This window comes from Crotalus tigris, unplaced genomic scaffold, assembly GCF_016545835.1.
Source record: "Crotalus tigris isolate CLP2741 ecotype Arizona unplaced genomic scaffold, ASM1654583v1 scf7180000018525.42219311030:4301911, whole genome shotgun sequence".
Lineage (NCBI taxonomy): Eukaryota > Metazoa > Chordata > Lepidosauria > Squamata > Viperidae > Crotalus > Crotalus tigris.
This window is the reverse complement of record NW_024097057.1, coordinates 3,672,846-3,700,813: the sequence shown is the minus strand read 5'-3', so window position 1 is coordinate 3,700,813 and position 27,968 is coordinate 3,672,846. Positions and strand designations below refer to the sequence as shown.

At 42.3% G+C, this 27,968-nt stretch overlaps 1 protein-coding gene across 6 annotated transcripts; it reads left to right on the top strand.

Annotated features, from left to right (window-relative positions):
- Positions 1-27,777, top strand: CUNH16orf70 (chromosome unknown C16orf70 homolog). Of its 6 annotated transcripts, none has more exons than XM_039353812.1 (18): positions 1-138; positions 1,625-1,749; positions 11,137-11,219; positions 13,122-13,205; positions 14,368-14,411; positions 15,365-15,444; positions 17,981-18,075; positions 18,937-19,034; positions 19,676-19,788; positions 20,396-20,529; positions 21,188-21,271; positions 22,610-22,692; positions 22,802-22,845; positions 23,204-23,247; positions 23,637-23,695; positions 24,732-24,804; positions 25,325-25,410; positions 25,737-27,777. In XM_039353812.1, the coding sequence occupies exons 2-18, from the start codon at positions 1,686-1,688 to the stop codon at positions 25,879-25,881; spliced, it is 1,413 nt and encodes a 470-aa protein (XP_039209746.1). In that variant the 5' UTR covers positions 1-138; positions 1,625-1,685; the 3' UTR covers positions 25,882-27,777. The 6 variants fall into 6 exon arrangements, with proteins under 6 accessions (XP_039209746.1, XP_039209745.1, XP_039209742.1 ...); XM_039353811.1 differs by having other exon boundaries at positions 22,802-22,872; positions 25,740-27,777; XM_039353808.1 differs by having other exon boundaries at positions 22,802-22,872.
- The last annotated feature ends 191 nt before the right edge of the window (positions 27,778-27,968 follow it).

The window sequence follows — 27,968 nt, the reverse complement described above, 5'->3', positions numbered from 1 at the left end:
GGCTCTCTCCGCGGCGGGCTCTCAGCGCGCAAGCGCGGTTCCTTCCTCCCCCCCTCTTCCTCCTCCCCCCTCCCCTCCCCTGCTGGGCTGGCGGCGGCGGCGGCGATTTTCATGCTTTTTGCGGCAGCCGCAAGTGAGGTGAGTCGCAGCCCCGCCGCCCCCTCCCGGGCAGCCGTGACCCACGGGCAGGGAGGGGCGGGCGCCGCCGGGGGGCGAGGGAGGGCAGGGGTCCCTCCCGGCTCTGCCCCGGCGGCTTTGCGGGGGGGCGAGAAGGAGCCCCCCCAAGCAAGAGCGCCTTTGGGGCGGGGGGCGCCGTTTCTGCTCCTGGGGGGCTCCGGGGAGGGTAGCCGCGCCCCTCTGCCCGGCGGGAGGGCCCTGCGCCTCGAGGAAGGGGGGTGACGCTCCCCAGCCCCGCACTACATCCCCCATTGCCCCCAGCCTCCCCCGAGTCTCTGGAGGGCGCCAGGTTGGGGAAGGCCAGGCGGGGGAGGCGAGGAAGAGGAGGAGGAGCGGGGCTTCTCCCGGGGAGGAAGACCGACGAGGAGGGGTCTTTCCAGATCCAAAGCCAGCCCCTTCCCCATAATGGGGAGGCATCTCTTGTGCAGAGCCCTCTTTTGCGGCGGGGGTCCACTGGGGTGAAGCAGCCCCCCATGCTTACATAAATAAAGGGGTGGGGTACCCTTGCCAGGCAGTCTGCCCTCCCCCCACTGTATGGGGGGGGCTGTCCCTGGGACTGTTGTCCCTGCTAAGACAAGGAGCCCAGGGGGCGATGAACCCCACAAGCAGACCCCCCCCCCATCCCTCTGATGGGACAGGAGGGCATACAAAAAGGGAAGGGGGTCCTCCAGGTGTGGAAAACCGCCATTCCCAGCCTTCTCAGCCAGACTGCTGGGACTTGTATTCCACCCCCATCCTTTTGGGGGTGGGGTGGGGTTGTGTGACTTTTGGGAGATGGCCAGGGTCCTCGCACACCTTCACACTGATCCTCCTCAGGTGGTGGTGAATCCGCCTCTTCCCCTGGATCTGCACAATACATGGACTTGTAGGTTCACACAACCAGTATGTTATTTGGGCCGGTTGTGAGAACATCACCATCAGTCATTTTAGGCGCATCGGTGGGGTTTTTCCTCTTGGGGAAAATCCCTCTCTGGTTCCAGGGTATGTCCATGACTGAGAAAAATATTATCCCAAACTTTGGCAGGCAGGCAGGCAGGCGAGGGATCGATTAGACTCACTGTTACTCCTGGCAGAGGGACAAAAGGGGAGGGGGGCAGAGGAGAGAGCAAACAGGCCAGATTGCCTGCCTGTCAACTTGTGAACGCAATCCCTGTGTCCGAGTATCCCGTGAAGGAGAGAGAAAGAGGAGAATATTAGGGGATTTAACCTGCCTGCTGCAAGATATTGCATCTTTAAAGGGTTTGGGCATTTTCTCCCATCTTTAAATAGGAATCTAAGGCGGGGGGGGGGTGGAAGGAAAGTTCTTGTGAAGAAAGGAGCAACAGAAGTGGGAATTTGGGGACGAAGGGACCCTCTCCGAGCTTGGGGAGAGCATCCCTTGGCTTTTGGGGTGAGACCTGAGATAAGACGGGACGATAACCCCCCTCCCTTTCTCTCTATCTGTCAGGACAAACTACGGTTGATATCGGGAACCAGCGAAGGGCAGCCGGGCCATTCTGTTTAAACCAATGCTAGATTTAGAAGTTCTTCCCGAACGATCTCTTGGGAATGAACAATGGGAATTCACCCTGGGTAAGTGCCGGATCCCCCCCCCCCCCGTGGGGCTTTCCTCCCAGAATTGGGAAAACCGTTGGAAGAAACATTCATTGGATCCAACATTACCATGTTTTTTTACTGGGTTGGACTTCAATCCCATCATTCACTACTGACACAGCACCAGCTGTGGATGAAGGGAATCTCGGTCTGAACCACCCCATCTGTTGGGGGGAAGATTCATCTCCAGTGCTTCATTGGAGGTTACGGTTAATTAATTAATTGGGAGCATTTAAACCAATGTTTCTCAATCTCAGCAACTTTGAGCTAGGTGGATTCCACTCCCAGAATTCATAGTGTGGCTGGCTGGGGGAATCCTGGGAATTGAAGTCCACCTAACTTAAAGTTACTAAGCTTGAGAAAAATGCCTTTAAACATTTTTTTAACATTTCGCAAAGTGGAGAGCTAACACAACAGTTTTTAAAGCTTAAAATATATACATTTGAAATGAACTTTAAAATATAAAGGAAAGCTGAAATGGAGATACGTTTTGGCAGCTTTCCTGCCTGCATTTAGTAAATTAGCACCTCACCGAGTGTTTTAACAAAGCCACTTCCAGAATAAGGCTAGGATTATGATTATTATTGTCCTTTTTTATTTTGCAAAACTCTGTAAAGTATTTTAAGAAGGCTTCTTGCATACTGTTGTGTGTCCTTAAAGGGGTCGTGCTCTGTTTGGTGTGGCTTCAGGACTCCAGCGTGTTTAGCAACATGTATCAGCCATCACATGAGTGTTGCTCAGATCACCTGGCATGTGGCCTTGTAGGAAGCTGGGCTAAAAAAGAGATGAGGTGTTTTTCCACATTCTGTTCTGGGTGCCATATTTCGGAGGGAAGCTGGCAAGCTGGCAGCTAGGATGCCAGGAAAACGGGAAGGGGTGGTGAAGCGGTTTGGGTGACAGCTGGTGGACTTGAAGTCTTCAGAAAGGGCAAGTTTTGGTTTTATTCAATATTTGTTGCCAGCTTTCTTGGCCTCGCTAGATGGAAAGGCAGAAGGACTGATCAGATCCTGACTTTGAAAAGAGTTCCAAGCCTGCATTTTGCTTGAACTCAAGAGAGACCAGTTCAAATCCTCCTTTCTTTTCATTTTATTGTGTCCATCAGAAACAGACCCTCTCCCTCACAGAGAGACTCTGGCTGGTGTGAAAAATGAAATATTGAAACTTAAAATGCTGGATGTAAAATTTGAAAAGAGGCAAAGATAATTAGGCTGACAGTCATTTCTGGCTGAAAGGACAGCCAGAATTCCCCAACCCCGAGGAATAGCAACAGCCCACAAACCCACAGCCACACTCTGCCAGGAATTATCCAAAACCTAAGGCAAGCTACAGAAGGATGAAAGAAACAATGTAATTTACAAAATTAACTGCAACAATTGCAACCAGTTCCACTTGGGACAAACACCAGGTTGATTAAAAACCAGAATACATGAACGTCGGCCGGCAGTCAAACACCACGATCCCAAATCCCTAATCTCTACCCAGACTGACACCAAACAGCACCAATTTGATTGGAGTAATTCCAGACTCATTGGCCACGCTACCTCCTGCCACGTGTGTGTGTTCATCAAAGCCTGGCACTGCACAAGCAATTCCATCAACAGACACATCAGCCTACGAAACCCTCAGAATAGAAATCAACTGCACAGCCCACCAGGACAGCATTGACCCTCAACCCACCCATTCAAGTCCCCCACAGCCAGCACTTCACTTCCAGTGACCCTCATCTGACATGACCTCTCCATCACAAGAGCCATTACAAGACCCTCGCTTGACACACTCACACCTGACCCGTCACAAGACCTACACATCACAAGCCATTTGTCCAAAATGGTGTAGGGTTTCCTGCCTGAGCAGGGGGTTGGACTAGATGACCTCCAAGGTCCCTTCCAACTTTACTGTTTTTATTATTACTGAGCACACAAAGCCCTTATAAGCAGAAAAACACAAGACACAGAGACACACACACACCCAATTCCACTGAAGATGTTGCCCAGCCTGGTAACGAAACATTCGGAAACAAGCTCGGAGAATGAAGCTCCATTCTTATGCTGAATATTCTTGGCCTGGTCAGTATCTTTAGCTCCTTAGAGCTCTTTAAAAGACAAAATGGAATAGCCTTATGCACAGGTTGTCAGAGGGAAAAACAGAACCAAAAGTATTTTTTAAAAGAAAAACAGGTCTGAAAGGAAGAATCGGATATAGTTTTGTCTCGGTTTCAGTCCTGCATTTGCATTACCAGAATTTTTTATTGGGTGGCTTTGAAACCTGGGTTATTTTCATGCCTGGAGTGTCTTCCGGGGACTTGATTTGAGGTGAGGTGAAATGTTAGTCACTTAGCGGTAGTCCTCATTTAGTGACCAATATCACAGTTACAACGCTGACGAAAAAGCAGCTTAACGAGCAGTCTTTGCATTTCTTTTTTCTTCCCCAACTTTCTAGAGATTCAACGAAGAATAAAATATAGGTAGTCCTTAACCCACCACAACTCAGCCCATAATTTCCATCGCTAAACAAGACAGTTGTGAAGTCGGCCTTGCCCCATTTTAAGACCAGTCTTGCCACAGTTGTTAAGTGGATCACTGCAGGTGTCAGTAACCTGGTTGATAAGTGAATCTGGCTTCCCCATTGACTTTGCTTGTCAGAAGGTCCCAAAAATAGATGCTTGGGTTAAACCAGGGGTAGGCCACCTTGGCTCTTTTATGACTGGTGGACTTCAACTCCCAGAATTCCTGAACCAGCCACACTGAGGGGAAAGGGAGAGGCTTCCAAGCTGAGCCATGCTGGCTCAGGAATTCTGGGAGTTGAAGTCCACGAGTCATAAAAGAGCCAAGGTTGCCTACCCCTGGGTTAAACAGAAGGCTGTTCTTGCATAGGTCTTTAATGAAGGCTGCCTTAAATCCCTATATTTCTTCACTTTGTCAGCCGAAGGTGGAAGCAGCAACATACAGTTGAGTGAGATTCTCCCACCCAGTTGTAACTTTGGGGTTTATTCACGATGAATTGCATCAGTGCAGTCTTTCTCCACCATGGCATCTTTTAAGATGGGTGGACTTCAGCTCCCAGAATTAGCACAATTAATGGGATAATCTTCTCCCATATTTTATCTACTGCGAAGCTTTTCTTCCAGTGTCAGAATGGGATAATTTCCTGCTTCCTACTCACTTGTGTCTTCAGCTCCAGAAAAAGGCATTTATTAGCTTAGCATCCTCAGGCTCCTATTTTAATTTCATGCGCATTGTTCTATTTTTATCTGCATCTTAATCACCGCTCGCTGTTCTTTGCCTCTTCTGCGATGATCAGCATCAATACACTGTAAATAAAAGAAGCTGTTTGGGGGTTTTAATCCCTTTGCAAGGCAGTTGTAAAAATACAACGCCGTGATTTTGGTTCTCCTGTGGTCCTAAATTGGCCAAAGTTTGGCCAATTTTTTCTATTTATTCTACTGGTAGTCCTCGACTTACGACTACAATGGAGCACAAAATTTCTGTTGCTAACCGAAACAGTTGTTAAGTGAATTTTGCCCCATTTTACGACCTTGCTTGCCACCTTTAACTTCCCTTTGACTTTGCTCGTCAGAAATTCGCAAAAGGGGATCATGTGACCCTGGGACGCTGCGACCGTCATAAGTATGAGTCAATTGCCAAGCAGTTGAATTTTGGTTATGTGACCACGGGGGTCGTAAGTGTGAAAAACGGTCATGAGCCATTTTTTTCAGTGCCGTTGTGACTTTGAACGGTCACTAAATGAACAGTTATAAGTTTGAGGACTACCTATACTTGCTTTTTCAAAGAAGCATGCAGGCATCATGCACTGAAGGGCATCTTTTAATCCTAACCTTACAACTTGCATAAATTCTAGCAAATTCTGGATGAGAGTTGAACTCGCGTAAACTTGATTCTGTGCCTCTGTTTATACAACCCATGACTGTATTGTATTGTGTGAATCTCTGTAGCTGTTAAATGAATCGTGTCTGCTTTTTTTCCCCTTTATGAGAATGGGTGACCTTTGCTGGCAGTCTGAATTGTGCCTGGTTGGGATGGAAAGAGCCCTTAATTGTTTGCATTTAAAAGCATACGAGCATCATAACAAGACCGCATCGGCCGTAGTTCTTTATGACAGTCAAAGACCCAAAATATTAACACAACATTAATATGGTTACTAAAGCCGACAAGGTCAGCGAAATATTCACGCTAGCCCATCAACCCTGTATAAATTCTTCAGGCGTTAACGGTGGGATTTAGAGACATTTAGAGAAATTAAGTCCCTCCAATCTGACAGTAGGCACGGAAGATGGAAGTGATTGTCCTGGGAAATTAACCTTTAATGGATTTATGTAATAGGCGCAGATGTTCTTACAGAGAGTGCAAAATAAAAGGAAATGGTTTTTGAGTGGCCTGAGGTTTCCACTTGGAGAGAGTAATATTTCCTATTTTTTCTTCTTGAAAAGCAGAGTCTGAATCTTGCTTATGCTTCCACAGATGCTTCTTTCAAATTTCCTCGGTTCTATGCCCTATCCGATTTTTAGTTTTTTAAAAAAAGAATCTACAGATAGTTCTAACCTTACAACCACTCATTTAGTGAGCGTTTGAAGCTACAATGGCAATGAAAAATGTGATTTATAACCAATCCTCAAACTTAGGCCATCACAGTATCTAGGGGTGAGGTGATAGCAGCCTTCCAATATTTGAAGGGCTGCCACAAGAAAGAAGGGGGTCAACCTATTCTCAATCGGTCAGTCAATCCGAATAGAGTTGAAAGGGATCTTGGAGGTCTTCTAGTCCAGCCCCCTGCTCAAGCAGGGGACCCTTTCAGACAAGTGGCTGTCCAGTCTCCAGGGATGGAGCACCTGCATCTTTTGAAGGCAAGCTGTTCCACTGGTTGATTGTCCTCACAGTTAGGAAGTTTCTCCTTAATTCCAGGTTGGAGACATTTCCTAACAGCGAGGGCAATTAATCAGTAGAACAGCTTGCCTTCAGGCGTTGTGGGCGCTTCATCACTAGAAGTTTTTAAGAAGAGAAGGTGCTTTTCTAAAGCCCCAGAAGGCAGGACAAGGAAGCAGTGGATAAAAACCAATCAAGGAGAGAAGCAATCTAGAACTAAGGAGAAACTTCCTAACAGTGAGAACAATCAACCAAGGGAATAGTTTGCCCTTCACGAGTCGTGGAGACTATTGTGAATGCAGGCAATTCCAACTCAATTGACAAAATCCTGGCACACCATGCCTCAATACAAAGCTGAGCCAACCAGGATGCTGTGTCATTGCCACAGTCGCACCTTGCAAACATCACAATGACATTCTTCATTGAGAAATGGAGGCAGATCACCAGGAAGTTGCAGCTGACTGAGTGACTTAGTCAAGTTAGGAAAAGTATTTCTCTTAATCCTTGAACTGGGTTGCATACAAGTTTTGTTTAGTATGCGTTGGCCAACACTTGATTTTAAAGTGTCTTGTTTGTTTCCCACAAATCTACTGTGCAAACCTTTTTTAAACAGAAGCTGTTCTCCAGTATCTCTGGCTGATATTTTCAAGCATTACCTGCAGAGATGCCTTCAATCCTTAATCTCAGTAAGATAACTTTAAAAACGTTAAGTTAATGAGAAAATTTATTAGGGCAAACCAAACCCTTAAATATATGTTGCTAAGTTTCTGTCGCAAAGTGAAACATTTGTGAATTTTGTCTCATTTTATGGCATTTCTTGCCAGAATTGTTAAATTAGTAACATGGTTGTTAATTGAATCTGCCTTCCCCATGGAAGTTTTAATGTTTTAATTATTTTTCTACTTGTTTTTTAACTTATAAGCCACCAAGAGTCACCTTATAGGGAAGAAGAGTAGCATAAAAATGTAATTAGATGATAGGTAGGTAGGTAGGTAGGTAGAGATGGATGGATGGATGGATGGATGGATGGATGGATGGATGGATGAGGGGTGATGCCAAAATATGGTCTGCATTCTGTATTCTTTTCATTCAGTCTGTTCATTTTATTCCCTTTTATAGATAGGGTCTTAGTAGTGTTCTGTGTTTTATATTCTGTTTTTTGATAAGGCTTAACAGCCAATCAAACAATAATGTTACTTCTGCTCACTAGAGAAATAGATTTGTCTGCGTAGTTTTACTCAGTGTGACATTTCTAGAGAAATTCTTGATTCCTGAACCATATTTTTTTTTTTGCTGTCCTTCATTTATATTTCATCAGTTACCCTGTAAATCAGGCAATAAATTCACAGCCTATAATCAGTTCTGCTGCATGCATTTGTTTTTCTTCGGGTGATAAACAGTTCTGTAGGGCAGTCTTGGAATACAAAGCTATAAAACATTAAGCCTTCTAGGGGATGCTAAAATTTTCTGCTGCTTCTGTAAAATCAGAATACATGGTTGCTCCCTACCTATTGATGATGTGTTACTTTTGCAGAGTTCATGCTGCTTTAGGATTCTGGGATAGTTAATCTATCTGATGTTTCTCAACCTTAGCAACATTAAGATGCATGGATTTCAAATCCCAGAATTCCCCAACCAGCAATATTAACAGAATGACAGACTTGGAAGGGACCTTGGAGGTCCTCTAGTCCAACTCCCTGCTCAAGTAGGAGACCCTATACCATCCCAGACAAATGTTTGTCCAATCTCTTCTTTAAAACTTCCAGTGTTGGAGCACCCACAACTTCTGAAGGCAAGCTGTTCTCCTGATTAATTGTTCTCGCTGTCAGGAAATTTCTCTTTAATTCCTAGTTGCTTCTCTCCTTGATGAGTTTCCATCCATTGCTTCTTGTCCTGCCTTCAGGTGCTTTGGAGAATAGGTTGACTCCCTCTTCTTTGTGGTGGCCCCTTAGATATTGGAACACTGCTATCATGTCATCCCCGGTCCTTCTTTTCGTTAAACTTAAAAGACCTCAGTGAAGAATTTCTCCACCTTAACAACTTTTAGATATGTGGACTTCAACTCCCAAAACTGGAAATTGGCTGGCTGGCTGGCTGGCTGGCTGGGGAAATTCTAGAAGTTGAAGTCCACATATTTTAAAGTTGCTAAAGTTGAGAAACACTAGACATAACCATAATTGCATTTAGCCAGCCCTAAGGAAAGCTGAATCATTAGATATATGGCACTCTTTTCAGCTTTAAGCTATGAATAGACATGTGCATGCAACATTACAATGATATATGGCTTTTGTGCCTCTTAGTTCATAATGTGCCCAAAGGCTGCTTGTACCAAAACAGTCAAACTAATCCTTCTGGACATCTATTTCTGTTTTTAGTTAGCAACCTGTTAATATTCTTATTTCCTGATTATTTTTTTCCCCTCAGTGGGCTGGTAGGGCCATTTTATTCTAAAGCATGTCTGGGTTTACCTATTGCATTCAACAGTTCAATTTACAAGTCATGATTCTGGGAGTTGAAGTCCACAAGTCTTAAAGTTGCCAAGGTTAGGGACCTCTGACTTAGATTGTTAATTTAAGCAATTGTTGATATATTAAGAAAGAAACAAACTAACACTGTTATATTCAAAGATGCAGGTTAGGGACAGTTTTAATGAAGAATGAAAAGAAATGATAAAAATAGTGGTGTGGTGTGGTGTGTAAAAATAGCTTTCAGCTGGATGGAATGCTTTGGGCATAAATTTGTCCAAAACTAAACAGAGCTATAAGTCTGAGTTTAACATTCAGGTGAAGCCTGGGTGGAAAGTGATGGAGCATCCAAGCATAACAAGGATTTCCTTGAGTTGGGAACATATAGACTCTGATCAGAAAGATGGTTTGCCCTAATGTTAGGCTTGTAAGCTGCTAACCACAACAGGCTGAAAAAGCAAAACTTTTGCAGAGTCCTGAATCCAGATTCGCAGTCCAAAAGAAACAGAGAAAGCAGATATTTACTTGCTTATTCATCATTTATTTAAAACAGGGCTATCCAACCTCAGCAAAATGTCTGTGAAGATTCTCCTTCATCTAGGTCATGGTTATCCCAAAGGGGCTTTTTCAAAAGACAACTGGACTTGGTGTTTCCTTGAAGATGTTTCACTTCTCACCCAGAACTGAAGAAGCTTCTTGGATGAGAAGCGAAATGTCTTCAAGGAAAAACAAAGAAAGTCCAGTTGCCTCTTGAAAAAACACTTTGGGCCAAGCTTGGCTATTTTAAGATGTGTGGACCTCAGCTCCCAGAATTCCCCAGCATGGCTAGTGGTGTGTGTTGCTGTGGAAAACAAATTTGTCTAGCGCTATATAGATATTCTGGTAGTTACAGAGTTGGAATTATAAAGATAAACCTGTTGAGCAATTAAAAGTCTCATGGAATATAGCAGATACAAAACCACAGCGTAATTTGCTCGATTTAAATATCTGTTGAAATGTTCCTAGAAGGCCTTGCATTATGATGAAGATATTCTACTTTGTCCATCAGTTTAATAAATGCACATTTAGGCAAAATACACCTTTGACTTCAAATGCTTTAAAGCAGGCACAAAAAACTTCCCTGGCCCACAGATTTTGAGAGTGTTGTGGAAGCTTTCACAAAATGGTTTCCATGGGAATGGCCGTTTTCTGAGGGGGGTTTAATACTAGTAGGCCTCGATTTATGACCACAACCGAGCTCAAAATTTCCATTGCTAAGCAAGACAGTTGTTAAGTGGGTTTTGCCCCATTTTATGACCTTTCCTACCACAGCTGTTAAGTGAACCACTTCAGTTGTTAAGTTAGTAATGTGGTAGTTAAGTAAATCTGGCTTCCCCATTGTCATTATTTGTCAGAAAATCGCAAAAGGGGATCACGTGATCCCGGAACATGCAACCGTCATAAATATGAGTTGGTTGCCAAGTGTCTCAATTTTGATCACGTGACCGTGGGGGTGCTGCAATGGTCATTAGTGTGGAAAATGGTCATAAGTCACTTTTTTCGGTGCCATTGTAACTTCAAACAGTCATTAAACCAATGGTTGTAAGTCAAGGATTTCTAAGTATGTCCATCGGCTTAAAAACTTCCAGCCTCTGAACTCAACAAATCCTCGAGCAGAAAAACATTAAAGGTGCCACCAAAAAACCCAAAATATTCAGGGTATGCTTGCTTTAATACTTTGTCAATGGAAGGAATGTTTACACGAGAGTTCCTAGATAGGGCTGAAGACATAATTGTTCTTATTTTTTAAGAAAAATGTTCCCAATTTTATGGCTCGTTTCTGCTTTGAAAACACAGGATACTTCTCCTGATTTGACGTGGAGTTTACTCACTGCCTTGAAATGTTGTGTGGGTCAACTGGTTCTTCACCAGGGAACAGATATTGCTCCACAAATACTCTGCTGAACCAACACCTTTGCATCAACAGAGTGAAAATAGGAGCAATTGTCTAACTCTGTTTTCCTTTATTTTTCCCTCTCCAGGAATGCCATTGGCTCAGGCTGTAGCAATTGTTCAGAAACACTGTCGTATCATAAAAAATGTCCAGGTTCTCTACAGTGAACAAGTAAGTCTGGCTTAAGCTTGCCTTTTTTTTTTTTTTTTTTTTTTTTTTTTTTTTTGCTGTTTATTGCACGTCCTCCAAGGAAGAGGAAGGTGTCTCAATATTGCATGATGCTATTGTGTGTGTGTGTGTTGGTCCATATAATGTCTAAACATTCATGGCTGTTGCCACATCCTGAGAAATGTAGTTTTAAACCTCACAGTGGCTTTCACGTAGTCTCAGGTGTGTATGTATCAAGTGTATGTATCGTTAGTTTTAATCAAGAGTATTTTTGACCATACCATGGCTTGCAACTCTAAGGGATCGGTGACATGTTTCGCTTTTTACAATCAGAAAATGTATTGGATTCAGGAAGCTGAATTGAATCAGTTTTTTTTTTTAATTTGGATCATTGATTTCATTTGGAAATAAGAGAGTTTTGCACGCCTCAAAACAATTCAGTAATTCGGTTGCATCAAATCTGAATTTCCCAGTTAGATCTCTGAAACAGATCATTAACCAAAAACATGGTTAAACTTTTTGGATTGGGGGAAAAAAGACATTTAGCAGCTTCAAAGAATCACTTATTCAAGATATTATGACGGATTTTCATAATATTTATATTTTATATTTAGGGTTGCATCAGGGATCAAATCTAATCAAAACCAATGAATTCTCCCTTAAAAGCAGAAGAAATAAAAGCAGGATTTAAGACGTATTGACGCTTTAAAGAAATAATTGTGAATACATGATTAAAATCTCATTTGGTATTATTGCAATCCCTATTTTCAGATTCACACTTTGCGGTCTAATATCACAATGCTTCCATTCAATCACACTGAAGTGTGCTTTTGTTTTGCACTCTGTTATATTTTTTTGTAAGGAAAGGGGAGGATTTTAAAAAGAAAAACCTACAAATCACTGATTTCCTTGGGACATGGATTTTGCTTCTTGGAAAGAAAGAAATTGAAAATAAAAAAGCCTATGTTCTTAATAGTCACAATTTTTGTCAGTGCTCAGTATCTGGCTGATTTCGTCCTCAGATATATACCGTTGTTAACTCGACTTTTGTAACTTTATACACACACACACACACAATTATCCTAAAAATTTGAGTGCCAGGTTTATCCATTTAAAACTAGTAAAAACTTTAAACGCTGATCACCAGGACGAAAAACTTTTATTCAATACTAAGCTTTCGTCAGCAACTTTGATGTTGTCAAAGTGTGAGCTAGGCCAGGGGTAGGCAACCTTGGCTCTTTTATGACTGGTGGACTTCAACTCCCAGAATTCCTGAGCCAGCCATGCTGAGGGGAAAAGGAGAGGTTTCCAAGCTGAGCCATGCTGGCTCAGGAATTCTGGGAGTTGAAGTCCACGAGTCATGAAGGGGCCAAGGTTGCCTACCCCTGAGCTAAGCTCTGGGAACGCTCCTCCTTATACGACACAGGCAAGTTCAGAGAGTACCAAGGACCCCTCATGTCAATCCTGAGCTATAAATATTGTCCTTTATTGATAAGAATGGATTTAAAATTTGAAACGGAATCATAACGTTGAGGTGAAAGAGCAGAATTCTAGCTTTTTATTTCCCAAAGCAATTGCGGCTGATTGTATAATAAAAGTGTCTCTTTGGTGATGCATTTTAGTTGTTCATTCTCAGCCAGAAACACGAGGTCCCTGTGAAAGCAGATTTTAAATGTAATCTGAATCTTGTCCAGTGCCTCTATATTTCATTTAAATAACATGAGAAAAAGAAACTTGGCAACCCCAGTTTTGGGGAATAACTGTTTTTCTGGCAGCCTCCAGTAATCTGCAGCCTTTCCTGGTGCCAATTGAGAGAAATCAGCGTCACGTTTCTTTCGGAGAACACGGCTCCAGACATTCTCTGCCAACTCCTCAAAACTGAATTTCTTTTGATTTATTTTCCAGTCTCCTCTCAGCCATGACCTCATCCTTAACCTGACTCAGGACGGAATCAAACTGCTATTTGATGCTTTCAATCAAAGATTGAAGGTAATTCTCATGTTCAAAAGTTAACGTTCTCTCTTTCTCCGCCCTACCGAAAGAGTCTTGTGTGTGCATTAGAAATGTGGATTATTGCAAAGCTGACACCATGTTCTGAGCCACAACGGCACAACTCTATCTCCATGGCTACTGCTTCTCTCAGTATTTGTGTGTTTACCGGGCTGCTGCTGCTGCAGTGAGGTTGATATGGATGCTTTTGTCGTTCTTGATTTAATGCCTTGATTTTAGATCACTGTACCAGATTTGAGTGTGTTGTTTCACCTGGAATATCTGACAGCTTTTGGATAAGCAGCTTTGGAAAGGTGAGGTTTCAAAAGAAAAAGCCTCCCAAATTTGTTAAATGCAGGTAGTCCTTGGCTTACAACTGTTCATTTAGTGACTATTTGAAGTTACAAAAGCCCAAGAAGGCCACTGTAGCTGAGAATTGAGCTATGGATTCAATCCATAGCTCGGTACTTGTCTGCAGAGGCTTTCCAGAAAGGCTTGACCGGAATGCAGTTGGAGCATGAAGCTGCTCCTTCAGCCCAAGAAGAAATGGGCTGGCTGGGTGAGGCTATTAGTGCCGGAGGGGAGTAAGACCATCCCCCCAAAGTAAGACCTGGTGCCTCTTTTGGAGGCAAAAAAAACCCTAAGAACCGGTCTTATTTTCGGGGAAACACAGTATCTCGTATATACCATGGACAGCTCCTCCTTTGCTCTTGACTAACTGGAGCAATATATCAGTAGTATTAAAGGGAATTAAAGGGAAGCCTGGAGGCTTTGCAACTTAAGCAGGCCATAAACTAGGAGAGTTCCGCCTTTTTTAGGGGTCTGTGTTTCCCCCAAACACAGCCAGGGCCAGGGCAACAAGGTATTAGATATAATGAATGAATTTTAAGAGGCGTGGACTTCAATATGCTGGCTGGGGAATTCTGGGAGTTGAAGTCCATATCTCTTCAAGGGATTAATGTTAAAGAAGCACGTCCAAACTAAAAAGAGAAGCAGCTGGAACTAAACATCCTTCTCTTCCTTGGTTTTATTCGCATGTAATTGCAAGTTTAAGTTTTTCTTTGACTAACATACTTACAGAGCTCACATAGGCTCTACAGTTCCAGGGGGCAATGATTAATTTTTCATACTTTGTAATTTACAGTTTGTTCCTCTTTTTTAGGTGATTGAAGTTTATGACTTGACTAAAGTGAAGTTAAAGTACTGGTAAGTAGCTAGACGGTGCTTGCATTGGCTACGAGAAAGACTTATTAAGACATTATTAAGACATTTTCAATTCTGCAGGAGGAGTGTGTCAAAAGACAAAGGATGGTGGCTGCCACTGTACAAACAAATTCCTGCCTTTTTTATGTGCATAGGGGGTCTTCAAGCCTGGACAATTTTAAGACTTGTGGACTTCAACTCTCAGAATTCCTCACCTTCTGACAAGCAAAGTCAAGTGGGGAAGCCAGATTCACTTAACAACCAAGTTACTAACTTAACAACTGCGGTGTTAAGTTGCAAAACAGGGCAAAACTCACTTAACATACGTCTCGCTTAGCAACAGAAATTTTGGGATCAGTTGTGGTGATGAGGACTACCAGTATTATTTCTTGAAAGATGTTGGTGTGATGGAGAGAAAAATGGTTCTTAAATCCATGATGAGAAACTAGCAACAATGCATGTTAATTCTTTGGATTTTCTCTTCTAAACACCCCCCCCCCTTTTTTTTTTTTACAAATTTAGAAGATCTGATGAAAATAAGAAAACGTAGACTTGACTTAAGAAAGCATTCTGTTTCTCACCCCATTAAAGCCAGCAGTTGCAACAAAAGCATTTTGTCCGTGACATGAAAGAGCGTTAAATATACTTTTAAGCCTTTTACCAAAAAGCCTCTGCCCTAGAATTTCATGCTTGAACACATTTGGTTAGAAGCAGAGATAGGATAGGTATTTAACCTGAAACCCTAGATCACAAATAGCTTTGAGCAAGGTAGTTGGTCTCAATTGCAAGTTTCCACGCTGCAAAAAAAAATATGAAACATTCTAGTTTTTTTAGGTTGTGGATATCAGGAGAAAAAGAAACAGTGACAATAAAAGGATCTTGAAGCAGTTTGTGAACGCATTGATTGCTCTGCATTTGACTGATAGGTTTTAATCAATCTTTCTTTTTTCCCCCAGTGGTGTCCATTTTAACTCTCAAGCTATTCCTCCTACCATTGAACAAATTGATCAGTCTTTTGGAGCCACGCATCCAGGAGGTGAGTTGTGATCGTTAAAAAAAGGTGCAAATCTCTCTTGGCAGCTCACGTCCAGAAGGAGCCAAGTGAGTTCCTTCTTCCTTTTAATTTCAGATTCAGGTCGATCACAAAGTGGTAGGTTTATACCAATAGTCCTCAACTTAACAACAGTTCCTTTTGTGACCTTTCAAAATTACACCCAGTTTTTGGAAGCTTAGGAAAACTTCCAGAGACTGAGATGATCCGTTCCTACCAACAGCAGAAGCGGTCTTTCGTTTAGGGTTCGTACGAGTGGACCAGATTCTTTGAAGAAAGGAATTGCTTACAAACCACAGTGTCTGCACTCACACTGCTAAATCAAAACCAAATCAAGCTTGGTGCCACCTTCTCTAATTGGGTGGAGCACGAGAATTGTCCAACCAACATCGGTTGAGAAAGTTCCGGTGTCAGGAGGACAGCAGATAGAAGAAGATCATGGGCTAGAACAATTAGTCACTGGAGCGATTCACCTCCGGAAGGTGTGGATGCTCCGTCAGTTATCAAGGAGAGACCCAACCCTAGAGTTAAGTAGAAATTTCCTGGCAGTGAGAACAACTAATCAGTGGGGCGGCTTACTCCAGAAGTTGTGGGTGCTCCATTACTGGAGGTTTTCAAGAAAATCCTGGACAACCACTTGTTTGGAATGGCATAGGGCAGGGTTAGGCAACCTTGGCTCTTTTATGATTCATGGACTTCAACTCCCAGAATTCCTGACTCTGCAAGGTTCCTTCCAATCCTATTCTGTATTCTCTATTATTCTGTATTCTATTCTATTCTATTCCGTTCTTTCTGTGATAGTATAACACAAACAGACAAGTTTATTTTAAATTTTTATTATATGCCTCAAAATACTGAAAATAATTCATACCAGGAAAGCACCATGTTGCTTGGAAGGGAATTTGCATTCTGTTCGTACGTTACAAGATTTTTTTTTTCCTTGTTAGTAACATTTAATTGTTTGTTTGTTTTAGTCATCAAGCTGAACGTTCTACTAAAAGGTGAAACATTCAAATTCTGCAGGAACTAAATCTGTATACTCTTCTTTGCAATAGTAACAGTGTAAATATCAAACTGACAATGCAGAGAAGCTCTAAACATTGGCCATTCTCATTTATCAACAAGATATAAAGTATCAGAAGCAGATCAACAAAAGAGGATTTAAAAGCCCAAAAATGCCATTTTTCTTCCAAGAATTCAGCATTTTGTAGGAGACAGGAAATCAAGGAAAATGTCTGAGTTCAGACCAGCAACTTACACAGGTAATCCTCAACTTAACAACAGTTCGTTTAGTGACTGTTTCAAAGTTACAACGGCACTGAAAAAATGGCTTATGACCGTTTTTCAGTTACAATCTTCCTAGCATCCCCTCGGTCACATGATCAAAATTGAGATGCTTGGCAACTGGCTTATACTTATGACGATTGCTGTGTCCCGGGGTCATGTGACCCCCTTTTGCGACCTGAGAAGAAAAGTCGATGGGGAAGCTGGATTCACTTAACAACTGTGTTACTAACTTAACACCTGCAGTGATTCACTTAATAACTGTGGCAAGGGAAGTTGTAAAATGGGGCAAAACTCACTTAACAACTGTCTCACTTAGCAATGTCAATTTTGGGCTCAATTGTGGTCGTAAATCACGGACTACCTTTATCTGTTTATTCCTCCTATCTTGTTTCTTAATTTAATTGCCCCTTGATATCCTGTAGCCTGTTTCCTTGTGTCTTTTCCTTGTTTTCTTCTTCTTATTTAGCCCTATCACAACTTCTAGCCAAACAAGTCAGGTAGGTTGTGTTAGAACTGTCGAAACTTGCAGATCTTGTTTTGAGTTGCGTGCCACAGGAAACAATGCCCCAAGAATCCAGAAATGGGGACATCCAATTTTTTTATCCGATTAAAAATACCTACTGGGGTTTTTTTGACCGTCCTCTCGGGTTTTTCACCACGTATATTTAATTTTCCTACAATATCTTAAAACTCCTACTCTTTACCAGATGATTGGATAAACTGAGACGTGTTGTAATGAAGAGCTCAACTCCTGCCACAGGTTGAGAAGGAAAAGGTATAGATTGTCATGCAGTTAGTCCTCAACGACTATAATTGAACCCACAAAGTCGTAAAGTGGATTTCTGTGTGACCATATCTGATTTTATGATCTTTTTAGCAGCAGTTGTTCAGTAAATCCCTTGTTTATTATGGGACACTTACCAGAAATGGGAAGTAAATGTTGATTTCTGGAAATTTGTGTGGCTGTTAATGCGGGCTGGTTTTCAAACACCCAAAATATGATCACATTACTCCGGGGAGCAGACATTGGAACTTCAAATCTGGATCATAGATTACTTTTTGGGGGAGGTCTGTAGTAACTTTGAACGGACACTAAGTGACCGGTTGTAAGTCAAGGATTACCTGTACTGGAGTGTCGTGAACACAATGTTTGGTTGTATCAATATTAATGCCGAGTTTGGGTTTGAAAAAGAGACACTGTTTTTACATGGCTGCTGTGTGTGTCTCTCCCCAGTTTACAACTCTGCTGAGCAACTTTTCCATCTCAACTTCAGGGGCCTGTCTTTTTCCTTTCAGTTGGACTCCTGGACCGAAACTCCAAAGTATGAGGTCAGCTACCTTACTCAAAAAAATAGAAATAATGTATTCATTCCTTCCTTACGCCTGTCAATTGTGAAATGTGTGGTTTAGGCTACACAGCGGGGGTGAATCTGGAGAAGGGTCACAAAAATACCCCATTTGGAGGCCCTAATTGGAGACCGACCATCTTTTCATACGAATTCAGGACACGCATTAAAAACAGCCGGCCTTGTGGACATCATCTTGAACTAACACACACACACACACACACACTGGCACGGATGCACTGTTCCAGCAAATGCCTCTGATTCAGGAGGCTTGACACACACACACACACACACACACACACACACACACACCAAGCTATAGCTGTAGCCATTATGTCAAGCTACGGCATTGTTATCCATATTTTGTTGAATAAACCACAATTGCCCAGGTTAACACTCTACACCAAACCCATAAACTTTGATTTTAAAGACACAGGGGCACCATTCTCCTGGTAACCTAAGTTGGAACCAAATCAAATCACCTTATCACTCACCAAGTTACTTGAAGCAGATCCTGGTTTTGTGGAAGAGATGATTAAAGTTTCCACTAAGTGCTTTAATGTAGAGATTACGGCAGAGACCATCAACCTTTTGGGCACCAGGGACCGGTTCCGTGGAGAGAGGTTTTTCCACGGACCGGATAGTGCGTGGTTTTGTCTGCTGCCTGCATTCGACGGATGGGGCTTTGCTTGTTTGTGTGGCCCGATTGCTGGCATGCCATGGTCTGGTACTGGTCCACGGCCCAGGAGTTGGGGACCACTGGATTACGGTGCTGCTTTAAGAATGTAAAGAAAGAATTTATCCGTGGTGCGTTGGCGATAACTTTTCAATTTGATTCCCACAGCCAAACTTTGCCCACGGCTTAGCCTCTCTGCAAATCCCACACGGGGCAACTGTGAAACGCATGTACATCTACAGTGGAAATAGCCTACAGGATACGAAGTAGGTCCCTTCCACGTTGTGGAAAATATGCCCGGATTATTTGTGAACGTTGCTTTTTCGTGAATATAGGTAGTCCTCGATTTACAACAGTTCCTTTAGTGACCGTCCAAAGTTACAAAGGCACTGAAAAATGTGAATTATTGCATTAGTCTTTATTGAAGTTAGTCTTTCACCGAGATGTGTTTCATCTTCTGTTTTGTGCTTAAACTCTTTTTAAAAAAAAACCTTTGTTCAGTTCAGGAAACTCTTTCAGTTTCCAGGCTGAAAAATCTGCTCATTCACAGATTGATTTCTTGGCATGCAAACCACCTCTCAAAATTCTGCCTTTTTTTTTCTTCTCCTAAATGAATGGCCTCTGGGGATACAGTGAATATCCAGAATAAAATAATAGGGCTTTGGGCTTTTATTTGTTGGCAAGCTTCAAACTATGGTTTATCAATTCAGCCATTCTTTAGCAGAGGCTTCCCCTTTGCCTTGTGTTGGACTACAGTTCCCATCATCCTCTAGTCAGCTTCTGGAGTTGGACTTGCCCTTCCAGTGTGGTGTCTAATTTGAGTTAGGAAGTTTGGGGTATGGAACCTTCAGGATCGGTAAAGGAGTGTATCACATTTTAAATTATTGACATTAATTTATGCTTTTAGGGCACCTATGATGCCACTCAGCTGTTTCCTCGGAAACGTGTATGCAGAATACGTTGATGTTTTGCGAGATGCCGCTGGACCCTCAGGTTTACGACTGCGATTACTCACTGCAGGTAGGTCCAGTTCTGCTCACCACAATATAAAAAAGATGCTGAGACCCTAGAAAGAGTGCAGAGAAGAGCAACAAAGATGATCAGGGGACTGGAGGCTAAAACATATAAGGAACGGTTGCTGGAAATGGGTGTGTCTAGTTTAATGAAGAGAAGGACGAGGGGGGACATGATAGCAGCCTTCCAATATCTCAGGGGCTGCCCCAAAGAAGAGGGAGTCAAGCTATTCTCCAAAGCGCCTGAAGGCAGAACGAGAAGCTTATCAAAGAGAGATCCAACACAGAACTAAGAAGAAATTTCTTATCTTTAAGAACAGTTCTGAGTGCTCCATCACTGGAGGTTTTCAAGGAGAGACTGCACAGCCCTTTGTCTGGAATGGTATAGGGTCTCCTGCTTGAGCAGGGGGCTAGACTAGAAGACCGCCCAAGGTCCCTTCCAGCCCTATGACTCTATATTCAACGTTCTAATTCCAGGTTAAACTATTTGTTCTTGGTTTCCCTGTTAAAGACACTCTAATTTTATTTTCTAAGACAATTGGGATCCGTGCAGGTGCTTCGGAATTATTCTGCAGTTCTCACATCTTCCTTTCTCCTTTATTTCTCCTATGTAGGTTGCGGTCCTGGTGTGTTAGCCGATGCCAAAATACGGGTATCTGAGCGTTGTGTGTATTTCGGTGATTCGTGCCAAGATGTTCTGAGCACTTTGGGGTCCCCTCACAAGGTTTTCTACAAATCTGAAGATAAGGTTAGGCGAAATCCACGCAGATCCTTTTTATAGCCAGCCTGCAAAGACCTTCACTCTGGTCTTTCTTGATGTTAGATAAATTACAGGTGATCCTCAACTTATGACCACAATTGAGCCCAAAGGGTGAAAAATGGCCATAAGTCACTTTTTTCAATGCTTTTTTTGAACTATTCTAAGTCAAGGACCACCTGTGTTCTGTTTAGTTTTCATTAATTTTCCCCGCTTGTATTTATCCGCAAAATATTTTTAATGTCATTTTAATGTATTGAGCATTGTGGGGTTTTTAATTGTGAACTTACGCCTATACAGAAAGTGGCATATGGGTGGATGTGGTTTCCCATTAAATACAGGGAAGTAGTCCTTGACTTACAATTATAACTGAGCACAAGATTTCTGTTGCTCAGCTAGGCCGTCGTTTAAGTGCATTTTGCCCTATTTTACAACCTTTTTGCCACTGTTGTTAAGTGAATCACTGTTAAGTTGTTAACATGGCTGGCCAAGGGATTCTGGGAGTTGAAGTCCACGAGTCATAAAAGAGCCAAGGTTGACTACCCCCAATGTAATCCATTCAGAGCTTAAGGCGCTGCTTTTCCAGTGAGTGCCTGCTACTGTTAAGTTTGAAAATGAAGCTGTTTCTTGCTTATTTTTTTGCAAACAGATGAAAATCCATTCCCCTTCGCCTCACAAGCAAGTCCCTTCAAAGTGCAATGATTTTTTCTTCAACTACTTCACGCTTGGAGTGGTGAGTTAAAGATGGGGTTAGTACTAAACCATGTTTGCTTAACCATAAACACCACTGGCCAGGGTCACCCAATATGCAGAACCAGGTCACCTTAGTTCTAGCATTATCTGAGCTGGTCTGGTCAAAGTCCCAGGGGCTGAAAGGAAGCTCCTGGATCTGCAGCGCCACTAGATGGCGCCTGAGGGCCTCAATCATAGAATAGAACATGGTAGAGCTGGAAGGGACCTTGGAGGTCTTCTAGTCCAGCCCCCTGCTCAGAACCTATACCGTCTCAGACAGGTGAATGTCCAGTCTCTTCTTAATAATGTTCAGTGATGGAGCGCCCATGATTTCTGGGGGTAAGTTATTCCACTGGCTAATTGTCCTCACTGTCAGGGAGCTTCTCCTTAATTCCAAGTTGCTTCTCTCTTTGGTCCGTTTCCAACCACTGCTTCTCGTCCTGCCTTAATAATAATAATAATAATAATGATAAAGTTGGAAGGGACCTTGGAGGTCATCTAGTCCAACCCCCTGCTCAGGCAGGAAACTCTATATCATTTCGGACAAATGGCTGTCCAGTTTCTTCTTTAAAACGTCCAGTGTTGGAGCATTCACCGCTTCTGGAGACAGGTTGTTCCACTGGTTAATTGTTCTCACTGTCAGGAAATTTCTCCTCAGTTCTAGGTTGCTTCTCTCCTTGATGAGTTTCCACCCGTTGCTTCTTGTCCTGCCTTCAGGTGCTTTGGAGAATAGCTTGACTCCCTCTTCTTTGTGGCAGCCCCTGAGATACTGGAATACTGCTATCATGTCTCCCCTATTTCTTCTTTTCTTTAGACTGGCCAAACGCAAGTCCTGCAGCCGTTCTTCGTATGTTTTAGTCTCCAGGCCTCTGATCATCTTAGTTGCACTTCTCTGATTTTTTTCCAAACTCTCAACATCTTTTTTGTGATTTGGCGAGCAAAATTGGCTGCAGTATTCCAAGTGTGGTCTTACTAGGGTTTTAATCTCCATAAATTAATAAAAAAGGCAGATTGTCCCTCAGAGAGTAAAAAGCTGGTAAGATCTTCATAGAAAGGTTTGGAGGTGCCACACATAACATTATGTAAAATTGCATGCCAGTCAAACTGCTGGCTCACGGTCCAGATGCATCATGGCGAAACCGCGCCCACCCCATTGCCAGCAGTGGAAAAAAAGTCGCGATACGTCGCAACACATCACATGATGTTGCGAGTTTGACACCGCTGATGTAGAGTGTTGCAATAATTTAAACAGCTTGATTGATTATGATGGTTTATTTCATCACTTAAATGTGGTATCCATGCGTATTTTTTCCCTGTTCTTTTTTTTCCTCTCTCACAGGACATCCTTTTTGATGCAAATACTCACAGAGTGAAGAAGTTTGTTTTGCATACCAATTATCCTGGTCATTATAACTTTAACATGTGAGTAAAGAGCTCTAATGTACGTATTCCCTTTTCCATTTCAGTTTGAAAAGTTATGAGCTAAACAACCTTTATGGCTTTCTCCTAACTGCTAATTCCATTCTTGCAGTTATCACCGTTGTGAATTCAAGATCCCACTCGTTATTAAACGAGGTAAGAAAGAGGAATCTTTGCCAAAAGGTATGTGTGAATAGAAACATCTAATAGGAATGAATTATGGGCTCCTGGGTTCTAGGACCTTTTTTAATGTGTTCTAAAAAAAAAAAAAAAAGTTTTAAACAAGCAAAGTTGAGAATAAGCCCAAAGTTACAGGTTGTGAAGCTGACACACTTTTAGGCTCAAGATGGCCAAAAATATGGGTGAATTTACAAAAGATTAAGGAAACAAAACAGAAAGACAAATACTAGTGCTCCCATCCTAATATATTCCCAGCTTATTGGTGTTTTATTAGGATTGTGCCACTGACATGTAATCTTATAAAATGTTTGTTATTTTTCTCCCCCCAAACTAGAAAGCACTGAGTCACAGACGGAAACCTGCACGACATATAGCAAGGTAAGTCACAAAGAGGAGCTTCTTAGAACGGCCCTGACACTTTACAGGTATTTTACCTGTTTTTTTGTCCAGGTTAACAGGAGGGGAGCTGGAAAAGACCATTTCCCAAGGGCTCTCAGAAAAATCTGGGCTTGATGGGTTCATCCCAGAACACGGCTTACTTTGAGATATTTCCAGTTTTAAGTTTCCAGTAAGGTCCACGAAAGAGCAAGCTTCATTAGCCAGAAATGCTAAGGCTTTGGATCACCGCTGAGAGACGTTTGCAGTTCTTCCAAAATGGCACCTGAATTCTGGGAATGAGACAATGCATGCCGAACCTTTTTGCATTTGTTTTTAAATAAGAATATTCACAGAGGGCTTCATTCTCTCAATTTCTTTTTTTCTTGTAGTGGGATAATATTCAAGAGCTTCTTGGACATCCTGTGGAAAAACCCGTAGTTCTTCACAGGTAAAAAAGAGAAGGAAAAAAAAAAGCTTTTCTTTGGGAAGAAATAGCATACCTGGCTAGCCGGATATGGGGGGAAAAAAATCACAGCACCAAAAATGATATTGAGGAGCTGAAAGGGGATAGATTCTAGATTATTTAGTACTGCTGCAGAATTCTACTCAGCCTTCATTTGCATCATGCAAAACTCATTGTCAGAATAGAATACAGAATAGAGCTGGAAGGGACCTTGGAGGTCTTCTAGTCCAACCCCCTGCTCAAGCAGGAGAACCTATACCATTTCAGACAAGTGACTGTCCAGTCTCTTCTTAAAAACCTCCAGTGATGGAGCACCCACAACTTCTGGAGGCAGGCTGTTCCACTGGTTAATTGTCCTCACTGATAGGAAGTTTCTCCTTAATTCCAGGTTGCTTCTCTCCTTGATTAGTTTCCATCCATTGTTTCTTGTCTTGCCTTCTGGTGCTTTGGAAAATAAATTGACCCCCCCCCTTCTTTGTGGCAGCCCCTCAGATACTGAAAGACTGCTATCCTGTCACCCCTACTTCTTCTTTTTCACTAAACTGACCATTCCCAATTCCTGTGGCTGTTCTTCAACCCTTGTAACTTTGAACGGTCACTAAATGAATATTTGTCCTCAGTTACTGTCTGAATTTTGATCAGGTGACCAGGGGGATGCTGCAGTGGCTGTAAGCCTGAAAAATGGACGTAGGTCACTTTTTTCCAGTGCCATTGTAACTTTGAATGGTCACTAAATGAATGGTTATAAGTTGAGGACTGCCTGTACTCCTGTCTTCACCGTAATTTTGTTTGTTGAATAATATGATAGAATGTATTACTTGCTGAATAAGGTGTAGCACAGCAAAGAATGTGAGGCATCTTCATTTCAGAACGTCGGTTCGAGGCCAGCAAAACATACATTGCGGAATTGCGCCCTGTGTTGAAAAATTCAAGATTCCTAAAAGGGCGGGTTTTTTTTTAATCCTAGCTGAGGTTCGCTTCATACAACCGGTCAACATACCTGCTTCTCTCTTTCCTACAGGTCGTCCTCCCCCAACAACACAAATCCATTTGGATCAACCTTTTGTTTCGGATTACAACGGATGATCTTTGAGGTTAGGAAAGTAACCGTCAGCTGGGGTGGGGCTGGGTTGAAATATTGCTGTGCCTTTTTAAAAAAACGGATTAGGAGCAATTTAGTGGATCAATTTTGCAGCCTTCCCTGCTGTCTTTTCCGTTGAGTTGCTTGTGAAAACACGGCAGGGAAGCTGCAAATGACGTTCACATGAAATGCTGGAAGCATGATGAGCTGGTTGTTAAGTACCCAGATTGCGGTTATGTGGCCTCAGGAGTGCTAAGAGAGCCAGAACTTCAAGGACTTGATATAAGGGCCACTTGTATCAAAGCACCATCATAACTTTGAACGAACAAATGATCATTAAGTGGAGACTGCCCATAGTTCATCTGGGCATGCTTCCTGTCTGGACTACCTCACAGGGCTTACATCCCTTTCCATGGGATTGGCTGAGCCAGCCCTTCCCTGGGGATTCTGGCCTGGTCTTCAGCCAATGCCTTCTCTTGCTCCCCATCCCCTTGGCTGCCCTTTTGAAGTTGTTGGCCATCTTTTATTCGCAGGTGATGCAAAATAACCACATCGCGTCCGTCACCCTTTACGGCCCGGCCCGGCCCACCATCCAGATCAAGACCTTGGACCTTCCCCAGTGAGCAATACCCATTGAACATAATGCTACACAATTAGTTCAGCGTGCCTTGGTTTGCTGCCGCTTATCATATGGAAAAGCACGAAACGGTGGAGAGCATGTGTGGATGTGCGTGTTTATAGGTGTGGCACAGAGAGAGAGAGTGTGTGTGTGTACAAGAAAGCTTGGCTCGCGCTCTCTGTGGATGGCAGAGGCCAGAAATCCTCTGGAGCTGAACCTTGCAGGACTTGGAGCCAGTGGCAGAGGCACATAACACACACACACACACACACACACACACAACTAGGCAGCACTACCATTAATCCTCTCTTCTCGCTTGGCCTCAGAAGATGCGGCATAAATGCAAATGGTTTGGCTTTGCAGAGTTGGATGGTGGAAGAGCTTCCGAAAAGAACTCAGCAAGAACTCCACAACTTAGAAGCACAAGTATCTCAGCCTTGGGCATCTGGAAGCAGGTTTCTTTATATATAGATAGATAGATAAATGTATATGTATTTTTCCCCCCTTTCTTTCCCATCTGTGTTTGCGTTCCACGTATTCAGAGTCACGTTCCTGTGTTTTATTTTGCTTCCGGGGAGGGGGAAAGGAATAAGACAAGAATATGGATGGATACAGACTCACACAGAGCTCATGTATAGGTGTGTGTGTGTGTGTGTGTTAAAAAAATTCATGGGTATTTCGGTAGCTTGGGATATCACACCAGGCTCGGCTCACAGGAAGAGACAAGTCAGTCATTGGATGTTGGAAACGAGGCACAAAGCAACCTAAAGACTTGGTGGTCATATATATATGTGTATATATATTTGCACTGCATACACTTTAATTACTTGACCAGATCTTTACCAAGTGCTGGGCGTGAGTGGAGGCTGGGATAAGTGTTTGCCACACCTAAAACAGTGGAAGAGAATCCGATGCAATTTTTTTCTGCACTAATGCTTACTTGACGCAATGAAGCAATTTTGTCGTCTGCCACGTTGGGTGAACTAAACCCCACTTTCCGGGGTTGGAGAGAAGAAACAAAACTCGAGTTAGATGATTCCTACGAATTATGCTTTTAGGAAGAGTTCGGATATATTTTTTTTTCTTTTGTATGCAAAACAGATAAATAATATACATTCTCCGAAGAGGGATGCGGCTACCTTAACTGTCCTCAGTGTGACATGGATCTGATTGCAAAGTCTGATTTCCTTGTCTCGTAAACAAGTTTAGTGGGGAAATTAGCGCTGTTCATACCAGATTCCTTTTTTTTTTCCTCACATATATCCTGCTGAGGTGAAATGGAAAACATGTCGCCTTAAATGCACAGGAATTTTCCCGGGGACTTTTTGAGGAGCACCAATCCAGGAGGAGAAATTTCTGGTTTGTCTTAACTTGTAGCACTGCAGAACGAGGACTGCCTCTGTTTTTTTTTTTAATTTAATGCCAAAATTTTAGCCAAAGAGATCTTTAATCTAGTTTCAACATTTCTACGTGTATAGATAGACATAGATAGGAAAAGAGATCAGTGCTGGGCAGGTCCACATCCTCCATCTGTGGCAGGGGGAAAAAAATAATTTAGTGACGTCTAGTTAAAGTTATTTAACACTTGTTATTTCAAGAAGATTTTAAGGGAACGCCTGTGATTCTTTTGCTGCTTTTTGTCTAAAAAAAAGTAAATAATAAATGGTCTTGCTTTTCTTTTGATTGCAACCCTTTTTACAACAGCCGAGAGAATTTAAAAAAAAAAAAAAAAACCCGCACAGAGAGAAGTTTATAATTTTATCCCATTTTTTTTAATATTTTGGTGTAGCAACTTGTGATATAAATTATAGATGATTTTTGTGAGTTTTAAAACTGTGTATAAATACAGATTTTTGTAAATACAAAAAGAAAAAAAAACATTTTGTAATTTTAATTCTGTGTACAGTGAAAGCGTGTATAAATTTATCCACAAATGAGGAATAGGGAATTTCAGAGTGTTAAAAAAGTTATCAATCCTGGACCGGTAGCAGGATAAATGTTGTCTGGGTTTGCTGTAAATTAGTGTATGTGTGAGTGTGTGTGTTTGTGTCCCTCCTTTTTGTCATTCAGTCCTCTACACACTGTTGGACTAATAAATAAATAAATCAAGGAAGCCCCATTGGGCTAACAGGAAAAAATGGTTTAGGGTTTACCTTTATTCTTAAATGTTTCTCCAACTCTTGTTTTTCCTTGGACAGTTGCTTGCTAAGAAATTTCCTTTTCTTTTATCTCATGAATTTTTGTTTTCATAATTCCCCTGTAAATTCTCTGAAATGTGTTAACATCTAGCATGTACATTCAAAGGACAAATAAACAAGACCCAGTTGCTGTGTTTAGTTACAGTGGCTGAGTATATGTACTTTGCAATCAATGAGTCGGTCTTTGATTTATCTTCCCGTCTAGAACCTGCAGAGGTGATGAATCCTAGATTGTTGTTGTTCTTAATTGCGAAGTCGTGTCTGACCCATTGTGACCCCATGGACAACGTTCCTCCAGGCCTTCCTGTCCTCTACCATCTTCTGTAGTCCATTGAAGCTCACGCCTACTGCTTCAGCGAC

What these genes read in the sequence shown, in the direction of transcription:
- CUNH16orf70 (XM_039353808.1), top strand. Translation starts at nt 1,686, where the DNA reads ATGCTAGATTTAGAAGTTCTTCCCGAACGATCTCTTGGGAATGAACAA. An exon ending in CTTTCAATCAAAGATTGAAG is followed by an intron (nt 13,206 to 14,367) that starts GTAATTCTCATG and finishes CCTCTTTTTTAG; the next exon opens with GTGATTGAAGTTTATGACTT. An exon ending in CCTGCACGACATATAGCAAG is followed by an intron (nt 23,248 to 23,636) that starts GTAAGTCACAAA and finishes TTTTTCTTGTAG; the next exon opens with TGGGATAATATTCAAGAGCT.